General features: G+C 37.4%; 1 protein-coding gene across 1 annotated transcript in view; it reads right to left on the reverse strand.

Annotated features, from left to right (window-relative positions):
- Positions 1 to 5,309: 5,309 nt before the first annotated feature.
- Positions 5,310 to 10,452, reverse strand: part of Efcab5 (EF-hand calcium binding domain 5) — a 141,108-nt gene continuing 135,965 nt past the window's right edge. The window contains exon 25 of the mRNA XM_047543377.1: positions 5,310 to 5,500. Within this exon, the coding sequence (XP_047399333.1) occupies positions 5,310 to 5,500 (191 nt within the window). The remainder of the gene's footprint in view (positions 5,501 to 10,452) is intronic.

A 10,452-nucleotide genomic window follows, 5' to 3' on the forward strand; every position in this document is an offset into this window, starting at 1 on the left:
TCCTAGACCAAATAGCCCGTATGAGGGCAATAACAAAATTATCGTAATAAACAGAATGAGTTCAAATATTATCTTCAGTAAAACAAACAGATTTGTAATAAGGTCTGCAGTTTCAAATGGAGGATAAAGAGGATGCAGAGGGATGTAGGATGTAGCTGTTAATGGGATAAAAAAAGAATATATAGAAGTTCTAGGTAATAGAAAGGGTGAGAGTATAATCAAAAGAAATTGGATGTTAGCATGCAAAAAGGGAGAAAGAGGGAACAGGTAAACAAAAGGAAAAGAGAGCAAAAAAAGTAAAGAAATAAAAACTTAAAATTGTTCAATAAGGAGAAGAAAGAAAATCTACACTGTAACAGTCATATAGTATTCAAACCTCCCAGTCTTCAGTAGCCTGATGCATGAGGTACCTGACAATGAGCTTCAAGTCTCCAGCAGGCATCTCAGGATGGGATTTGCCCCACCTAAAGATCGGAGCTAAGGCTTCCAGGATTATCCAAGATGGCCTCTCTGGCTTCCAAATGTGTTGGCAAATGGGGAACTGCAGCTCGGGGTGTGGATGTGGTCGGGTGGAGGTCCTGGAGGCAGGGTGTGGTTGGTCAGGCAGGGGTCCTGGAGGTGGGGTGTGTTTGGTGTGGTTGTGGGATCCTGTAGGCTGGGTGCAATCAGTCAGTCTGGGGTCCCTGTAATAGGACGCAGTCAGTTGGTCTGGGGGTCCTGGCGGCAGGGAGCAGTCAGTCAAGGTGAGGGTCCCGGAGGCAGGAAGTGTTCGGGCTGAGGGATTCTGGAAACGAGGCTCAGTTAGCCCGCCAGGGGTCCTAAGGGGCCTGGCTGTTTTCTCAAAATGGTGGCAGCCACGTGTAATCAAACCTGCAGATTCTGTGACAGTGAACTTCCAGGCAACAGCAGGCAGCTGGCGCTCCACCGGCGGTCTGCGATCAGTCTGCTGGTAGCTGTCAGAGGATTGGGAGGTGAACCTTGGCTGGTGGGTGATGGGTATATGAAGGGCAGGCGATGGACAGGGAAGAGGCAGGCAAATGGCGGATGATAGGCGCCTGACAGTGAGCAATCTGCACTCAAAAAAGTCGTCGATACGCTGGCAGACTGCAGGTGATCACAGTAGACAAATGGGGTAAGCCGCAGGGGATCAAAAACTGCCTCACCAAGAAACAGATATCCTCTCCTTGAAACCGGAGTTACAGAGTGACAAGGAACGCAGCCTCCCTCTAGTCCGCCATCTTGGATCTCCAAATATGAATTTTTGAATTGCTGTATTGGATGTATTCTCCTATTGCCTTACAGACATTGTAATTGAAGCAACCATGGGATATTCCCAAAGAGAGAAGATTTTTTTCTCAGATTCAGTATTTCAGGGTTCATCTCTTGTTCAGCAGTGTCTTATAGTTATCATTGGTAACTGAATCAGTGAATCAAGAACACAACGAAGCCTACCATTTAGAATACACATTTGGGGACTTTAACTGGAAATGCTATAAAGAGAGAAGGAGAGTGAGCCAGTAAAAGATATTTCATCACTGTCATACTCCTGGTTGTTCTACAACAGAGAATTCCCACTATCTTAGATTTCTAGAAATAAACTTTGGAGAACAAAACAGTCACCTGGAAGTGTGTCCAAGACAATTGAGGGAAGTTCCCTTTAATCTTTTGACATTAATGTTACTAATGTTACCATCACTACTTTCAGTCTCTGCTTTTCTTTATATCCATGCTTTTTCCCCTAACCAACAACTTACTCTCTCGCTCTTTTCCTGCCTACAGCTTCTGCTAACTTGGTGTCTAGAAGTCAGTGTGCTTCAATCTCTTTAAGGCCTTTTATGACACCTTTGACTTTTCTAAATACTTTTTAGACAGTGTTTTAGTTGCTACTTACCTATTTGGTTTGTTCATGGTTTGGGTACTTTTGTGTTATGCCACTTCACAAATTGGCATCACTTTGATAGGAGGTCAACCCCAATTCAAACAGCTATGGCTGGAGAACAGAGTATGACTCTCTAGAGTTACCTCATTAGTTGAGGTCTGTGGGTAGGACAGTCTAAGCTTAGGCAGTAGATGGAGGGGAGATAAAGTATACTTAATGACTAGGAGATGAAACACCTACCAAGGGTAAAAATCACATTTAAGGAAAAAGAAATGATCACATTTAAGGAATTATACCTTATCTATGTATTTCATTGATCTTATCAGCTAAGAGTGTTCTTCATAATACAATTATATAGAGGAAAGTAAGAACACAGTTGATAATGTGAGGTGGTAATTGGATTGCATAAAACCTCATATATGAGAAAAATGAAAATCCCCTAAATTAGCTACAAATGGTCTTCCAAGTTAGTGGATTGAAGATATCTATGGAAGTTCAGGAAAACTGATTGCTTGATCATATTTAGATTAAGAGGGAATAAGAAACCAGTCACAAAAGCCCACAAACATATTATACAATTCCATTTCTATGAAATGTCTAGATAGGCAAATTTGTAGAGAAAGGAAGTAGATTGATGGTTGCCTAGGGCAGGGGGTGGGGAAAGTGAAGAGTAGCTACTAATGGGTGTGAGGTTTCTTACTTGGGTGGTAAAAATGTTCTAAAATTGTTAAACAATAGTTGCACAACTCTGTAAACATAGTAATAGCCATTGAAGTGTACAGTTAAATAGGTGAATTGTATGGTATGTGAATTATATTTCAAAAAAGCCATTAACAGAGGCAATAAGAATATTTATTTGTTTTTCCAGTGCTGAGGATCAAAACCAGGATCTCGTTCATGCTAGGCAAGCCCCCCACCACTGAACCACATCCCAGTCCTTGGAGCTTTTTTGAGATCATTGTCTTGAAAGGTCTTTTTGTACCAGGTGCGGTGGCACACACCTGTAATCCCAGCTACTGAGGAACCTCAGCAATTTAGTGAGATCCTGTCTCCAAATAATTAAAAGCCGGGTATATAGTTCTGTGGTAGAGTGCTCCCTGAATTCAATCCCTAGTACTGGGGAAAAAAAAAAAAAAAAAAAAGAAGTTAGGTGGTTGTTCTTTCTTGGCTAGGGAAAGCCATGATTATCAAAGAAAGTGGTCTGGAGAGCTCATACCACATGGTGTCATTTTACTGATGCACTCTGGGGAAAGGGCCAGTACAAAATCCAAGCAACCCAGTCAAAACTTCTGAAGTATATGTAAATATAAGTAAACTGATAAAGCTATGAACAATGTAATAAATGAATTTAGATATACTCCATGTCAAATTTTGCGGTGCTGGGGATTGAACCCAGGGCCTTGGCTTGCAAGACAAGCACTCTACCAACTGAGCTATCTCCTCAGTCCATGAATCTTTTGTTAAGTAACATTCTTCTCAATAAAAGAAAAAAATCAGCTCTTGGTGTTAAAGGATAGTATTTTACTTGAATGATAGTTAAATAAATTCAAACAGTCTGGCCGATTTGTTACTTACTTTTTAAAGTAGTTTTCAAAAGACTTATAGTATGGTTGTTAGCCCAAAGCCATTTGGAAAGTGTTAATAAAATGTCTGGGGTGCTGGCAAAGACAATGAACTAGAAATTAGGATACATGGGTCCTTCGTTTTTTGGGGGGCAGTGGGTAACCAGGGATTGAACTAAGAGGTACTCAACTACTGAGCCACATTCCCAGCCCTATTTTGTATTTTATTTAGAGACAGAGTCTCACTGAGTTGCTCAGTGCCACACTTTTGCTGAGGCTGGCTTTGAAGTTGTGATTCTCTTGCCTCAGCCTTCCGAGCTGCTGGGATTATAGGCATGGGCCACCTCACCCAGCACATGGGTACTTCTTATTAACTTTTTGTTGTTGTATCAGGGATTGAACCCAGAGACACTTAACCACTGAGTCACATCCCCAACCCATTTTACTTTTTAAAAATTTCAAGACAGGGCCTTGCTAAGTTGTTGAGGCTGGCCTTGAATTTGTGATCCTCCTGTTTCCAGAGTTGCTGGAATTATAGGCGTGCACCAATACCCCAGCTCTTCTTAGCTTCTTAACCTGCTTCTAAGAATACTAGTTGTTGAGAACTGGGCAACTCACTCATTCTTTGAGCTTATTACTCATTTATAAATTGGAGATAATAGCAGGACTACCTACTTTACAGATTATTGAGAGGATCAATTGAGCTAATATGTGAAAATACTTCAAAAAGTTTAATGCGACAAAAATTTTATGATGTTTGTTATCATTAAGCTAGAGGTCATTTAGTTAATTACCATGACAATGGTTAAAAACAGTATTCTGCAAAATCTTCCCTTCTTTACTGCCTAAAATGCCATTTGTATTCACAGTGAACTCTTAATAAGCTTGTTCTGAAACCATTAGGATATGTGCTATCAGTTTAATATCTTCAAGAACAACTGTTCCTAGAAATGTTGCTGCAAATCTCCCCAAATACCCTCCTCCAAATATGAAATAGGCTGATGGGTTAAAACAGGGCCCGAGATCATCCAAGAGATGAGAACTGGTAATAAACACTGCCATCTTATCAGAAAAGGTTAAAAAGGGACCTCCAATCTCCAATTATAAAATGTTTAGAACATATCACATTTTGTCAACCTAATAAAGAAAATAAAGTTTAATTTCCCCAAATTTTATTAAAAATGGAATCTTTCATCAGATAGCTTATTGCAAAGATGAAATCTTGCAGCACAGCAGTAAAGTTTGCTGTAATAACAAGCTTAAAGCAAATATAAATTCTTTTTGTAGTTCTCAAACTTGAGAGGTTTATGCCATTTAAAAAGAAATGCTGTTTTCTTTTTTCCATGAGTCAGGGACAAATATTTTCCACAAGAACATCTGCTCATTAAAATGATTCTAAGTTGTTAAGAAAAGGGGAGGGGAAAGAGGTAGCATTCAGTTAAGTCTCTGAAAAATTAGAAAAACAATTTCAAGTCTGTTTTTTAAAGTCTTTATTTGATTCCCTTTTGATGTAAAACAGCCATTTTTTCCTAAGTCCTAAGTCATCTTACTTTGTCCCTTAAAACATATTAAAAATAACCACCCAATCAACCATAATAGTTTCATGGTAGACACAAAGTTCAAATGAAAAGGAAACTTTCAAATATATTCTATAATGTACTTATACACATTCAATTATGGTTATATTAACTGGATATTTTTTAGATAAAATTTCTCCTTAGGTAGCACTTATGGATTTAAAAAAATGCTGAGGTAAATGTCTAGGAGCAGAATATGTTTACATGGCATTTCTTTCCAGTTGAAAATATTTTATAGTTACATTGAACATGGACCAACATGTTCTAATTCTAGTACCATTTCCATTAACATTATTTCTCTGGCAAAGGTTCCCCAGGCATTTTTGCATACCTACTACTGTCAGACTTGGAGGGCAATGGAGGTACAATAGCCTTATTAAGTTTTTTGCTTAGTTGCATAAGAGCTAAACAGATGTGTATCCAGTGATAAAGAAGTTCAATGACAGTATTACCAAATTTCCATACTTCAATTCGGGAATGATCTGCATCAAGGAAAAAAAAAGTTAGTGTGGATAGTTTTATAATTTTATTATTAAAATGGTTAAATTCCAATACTATGATTAAAGCTCATTAGATATATTCGGAGTCAAAACCATAGCAGAATCTTACTTAAATATGTAATTACAAGAATATGGATAGAGGGGCTGGGGTTGTGGCTCAGTGGTAGAGGATTTGCCTGGCATGTGTGAAGTTCTGGGTTTGATCCTCAGTGCCACATATAAATAATAAAACCTTATTTAAAAAAAAGAATATGGACAGATAAATTTTGATATTTACAGACAAGGGAGTACTGCATAGCAGTTAGCAATTAAAGAAACATTGATAGCTCAATCTCAAAAACATAGTGAGCCCCAAAAGTCATAGAATATTATGTACATTTGCATATAATTTAAACTTGTTAAACAGTATTATATTGTTTATAAATTCACAAGGATGTAGTAAAAAAAAAAAAAAAGAAGAAATCATGCATGAAACTGATAAACACCAAATTTATAAAGTGTAATGGGAAAAGAGAAGGAGATCATGGAGAGGTAGAAGCATCAACTGCTACTATGTTTTATATCTTTAAAAATGTCTTACTCAAACATGGCATAATGTTAAAGTTGGGTATAGAATCTACCTTTATAATGATTACACTAATTAAAAATTATTTAAAAATATACAGTTACCCTCCATTTTTAAAGATGTTAAATTGAAAATTATTAAACCGCCATTCATAAAAATATTTTTCCCAGGAGTCAATAACTAATATTTAGACAGAATGGTCCAGTAGAAAGAGCAGACCTGGATTCCAATTTTGGTTCTACTCCAACTAATTCTGTGACGGCAAGTAGGTCATTTAATTGTTCTAAACCTAAGTTTCTAAGTATAAGAGTAATACCTCAGGATTTTTATGAGGATTAGTAAGAAAACATATGCAAAGATCTGTTACTGAGGTATCGCCCACTCCCAGGTCTATGTTTTATTTTTGTTATTCATAGTATCTATTGTCTAAAACAATATTTGCTGATTTAAATTGAATAAACCATTAAATGTACTTATAATTGAGTAAGAGTTTTAAAGTCTTCTACCCCATGACTTGTTATAATAATGACGGTTACCTATTAGAATTTAAAAACAACATTTTATTTCCCTGTCTTCTACTAATGCAAAGAACCAGGTTCCCGGAATTAGGTTTATCCTGTAGTTTTGAAGGTACTATTACAACAAAAGTTACAATATATGAAAAGAAAGGGACAAAAAACGTGGAAAATATTCACAAGTCTCCATTTTTATCTGAAGTTGACTTTAAAACATGTGGGTTCAATTAATTTTCTAAGATTCTTTTTTCACACACATGCAGGCACTGTCTTTTCTCATTCAATTCTAAGTGTTCAATAAATGTTGAGCTGAAATAACATTAAAGAATAATTTAATTTGTTTTTTCAAATACTAAAAGCTTTTCCAGATTATAGCTCAATAACATTAGTGACAATTAAGAATAAAAACAAAACCAGATGCTAGTCATGAGAACACATTAAAAATATCTGATACATTTTATTTTATGGGCAATACTAGATCAATCAAAATACATAATATATTGAGGGTGCATTTGTAATAATTGATCTCCTTTGTACTAATTCGCTTCCTGGAAACTTAATGCTACAGGTTTCCAAAGATTACTTTGGTTACCTTAATGTTTGAGTGTTATGATTAAAGTTCACCCTACGACAATGCTAAAACCAATCCTGATTTTCTTGATAAAACAGCTATTGCTTCCCACAGCTTTATTCTTCTGCCCTTCCCGAATCCACATTAAGAGCTTTGTTTCATCCATGCCTGTCTCGGTGTTCTCTGTTGAACATCCAAATGAACAGACCCCTGTCTACAGTCGTTATTAAGCTTGTTACTATCTCCATGGTGATTTAAGGACACGCGGATGGGGAGAGAGGTCGCTCCCTTTCACAAGCCCGAGTTGCTTATTTCCTATCTTACTGTTACCAGAGACAAAGCCCCAAACCTATTGGGTGGTGGTTTCTGTTTCCCTGTCCTTTCCAGAGACTGATGCCTTAACAACTGGCTCTAATGATTGGTCTAAGGATGCCTTCTGCCAGCTGAGTTCTTCGCTGTTGGTTGAGCACTACTGCCCTCTTGTGGTGAATAGGTGGCAGCTCTTTGAATGTTGGCAGAGACAGTTTGTTCGCATAAACTTAGCAATTCTTTCACGCAGACATACTATTTTTATTTCTTTAATAACCATAAGAGATTAAGGGGGGTTTTGCTTTACCGTTGCAAAGATTATAGTAAATATTTTAATACATCCAAGCTATAAATATTTCTGGGTCAGTCTTTGAATCTGTTCAGGGATTCATTCAGAAACCTTTTATTATAGTATTTTTGCAGGTTTCAGTTTAATCAAACTTTTAATTGCATAGGGAATTCATTATGCTAGAAACACTAGGCTATAAAAAGGATATTTTAAAATTAAAACTCCATTTATGAATTCCTGCCTTAACACTGGATTAATTAAATTAAATTCTTTGGGGATTATAGACAATTACTAAAGATGGGCAAAGCAAAAAGCATGAAGTGTGTAAGTGTCAAGTTCAAAAGCTAGTTTGTAACTGCTCCTTTCAACTACCAACTAACTCAAGATCTGCAGCATTTCTCGAATGCTCCTCCTCTCCTTTTAGTTCTTTTTTTTTTTTTCCCATTGCTTTACATGCCCTAAATCACTCAACATTACTGTCACATAATGAGGGGAAGGTCCATGCAATAATGTAAACATAAAAGGATATGTGTATGCAAATTTAAATTAGTTTTTATGTAGGCAGGGCACTTACGTTTGCCATGGCAGATGGCTACTTAATATGTCTCTTAATTTAATGTGGTCCCAAAGACACTGTATTGTGCTGCCTTGCAGGCTTATCAGGAAAGAATAAATGTTAAATGGGGAGGTAAAAATACATTTCTCTTTTTCTGGGGGGTGGGAGGTACCGGGGATTGAATTCAAGGGCACTTAACCACTGAGCCACATCCCCAATCCTTGTTTGTATTTTGTTTAGAGACAGGATCTCACTGAGTTGCTTAGTGCCTTGGTGTTGCTGAGGCTGACTTTGAACTTGAGATCCTCCTGCCTCAGCCTCCCAAGCTGCTGGGATTACAGGCATGCGCCACCATGCTCGGTCACATTTTTCTTGAGATTATCAAAGTTTGTTACAAGATAAACACCTAGTTCTTGTGGGTACATTATTTTCATTCCTACTGCAAGCATAATTTCTGCAATACCACATGGCCTGACTTTTTTTTTTCCCAATGTAGTTATAAATCAGAAGTGTCTTGAAATCAATGTAATTTATCTTTACAAAAATTCATAGTTTAGCCAGGTACAGTGGTACATACCTGTGTAATCCCAGCAATTTGGGAGGTTGAGGCATGAGGATCATAGGTTCAAGATCAACCTGGGCAATTTAGCAAGACCCTCTCTCAAAACAAAGAATAGAAAGGGCTGGGTATCTCAGTGGTAGAGTGCCCCCAGGTTCAATCCCCAGTACTACAATGCACACACCCAAAATTCATAATTTAATGCAGTGATCTCCAAACTTTTGATGATGTACCTCTTAAAGTAACAAATGTTGACCACATACCCCAATATATGTTTGTTTATTTTTTTATTTATTTGAATTTGGGAGGGTACCAGGGATTGAACCCAAGGGTGCTTAACCATTGAGCCATATCCCCAACCCTTTATAAAAATTTGTATTTTGAGACGGGGTCTCAGTAAGTTGCTGAGGCTGGCCTTGAACTTGTTATCCTCCTGCCTCAGCCCCGAGTTCCTGGGATTACAGGCATGCACCACTGTGTGTGTGTGTGTGTGTGTGTGTGTGTGTATATATATATATTTTTTTTTTTTTTTTTTTTTTTTTTTTTTGGCGGGGGGTAGCACTGGGGATTGATTCCAGGGCCTTGCAACATGCTAGGAAATACTCTACTGTTGCGCTACCTCCCCAGCTCTATTTAAAGAATTTTTTAAAAAAATAGAAGTTAGACTCTGATGAGATAAAACCTTTATGAACAAAAGTTCTATGGTATTATTCTTGCATTTTAAAGATAACATTTTTCAAAATTTTCAGACACTGGGAGTTTACTTTGGAGACCACCAAATCAAAATATGAAAGAAATGAAACAGATAATTCTTTTCTAGACAATTAATGTGAGTTTAGTTTTGCTCCCTTCTAAAATCCTAAGACTGATATTAAAAATATCACAAGGATGAGGAGATCAGGAAAAGAGAAACACTAATATTTTGCTCCTGCCGCTGTCTTCTCAGAGCCACAACAACCTCCTCTCCCCCATTCTCATGCTTACAGACAACCCTGCTTCCAACTTCACTGTAAAAGCTGAAGCAAGGGAAGGGAAGTTCCCTCCCTGGGACCTATTTCCATATTGTTCACTCTCTACTGGAGTTTATCGATCAACTGGGATCCAGGAGCCATCTTGGGACTGCAGCGTGGCTGAGCCTACAAAAACTGAAACCCAGATTTGTGAGGTACTGGAAACCTTCAGGGACACTATAAGTCTACAGGGTAGAAACTGTACTGCCTCAGATCCCCACAGCTAGATGGGAAGACACACAAACAAAATGAAAAAAAAAAAAAAAAAGAAGAAGAAGAAGATGGGAATAAAGCACTCCAAATAAACCATGATGCTCCAAAATCCATTGACAAAACAGTAGAAGAAATGTCAGAAAAGGAGTTAGTTCAGAATTTATGTAGTAAAACTTCTTCACAACTTTAAGGAGAATATAAAGAGTGAAATCAGAGCTATGTTTCAGGAGAAGGAAGATAACTTAAATAAAGAGATGAAGATCCTGAAAAGAAATCTAGAAGAAGTCTTTGAAATGAAGGAATCAATAAATCAAAATAAAAATTCAGTGGAAAGTAGCACCAACAGA

This window comes from Sciurus carolinensis, chromosome 3 (assembly GCF_902686445.1).
Source record: "Sciurus carolinensis chromosome 3, mSciCar1.2, whole genome shotgun sequence".
Taxonomy (NCBI): domain Eukaryota; kingdom Metazoa; phylum Chordata; class Mammalia; order Rodentia; family Sciuridae; genus Sciurus; species Sciurus carolinensis.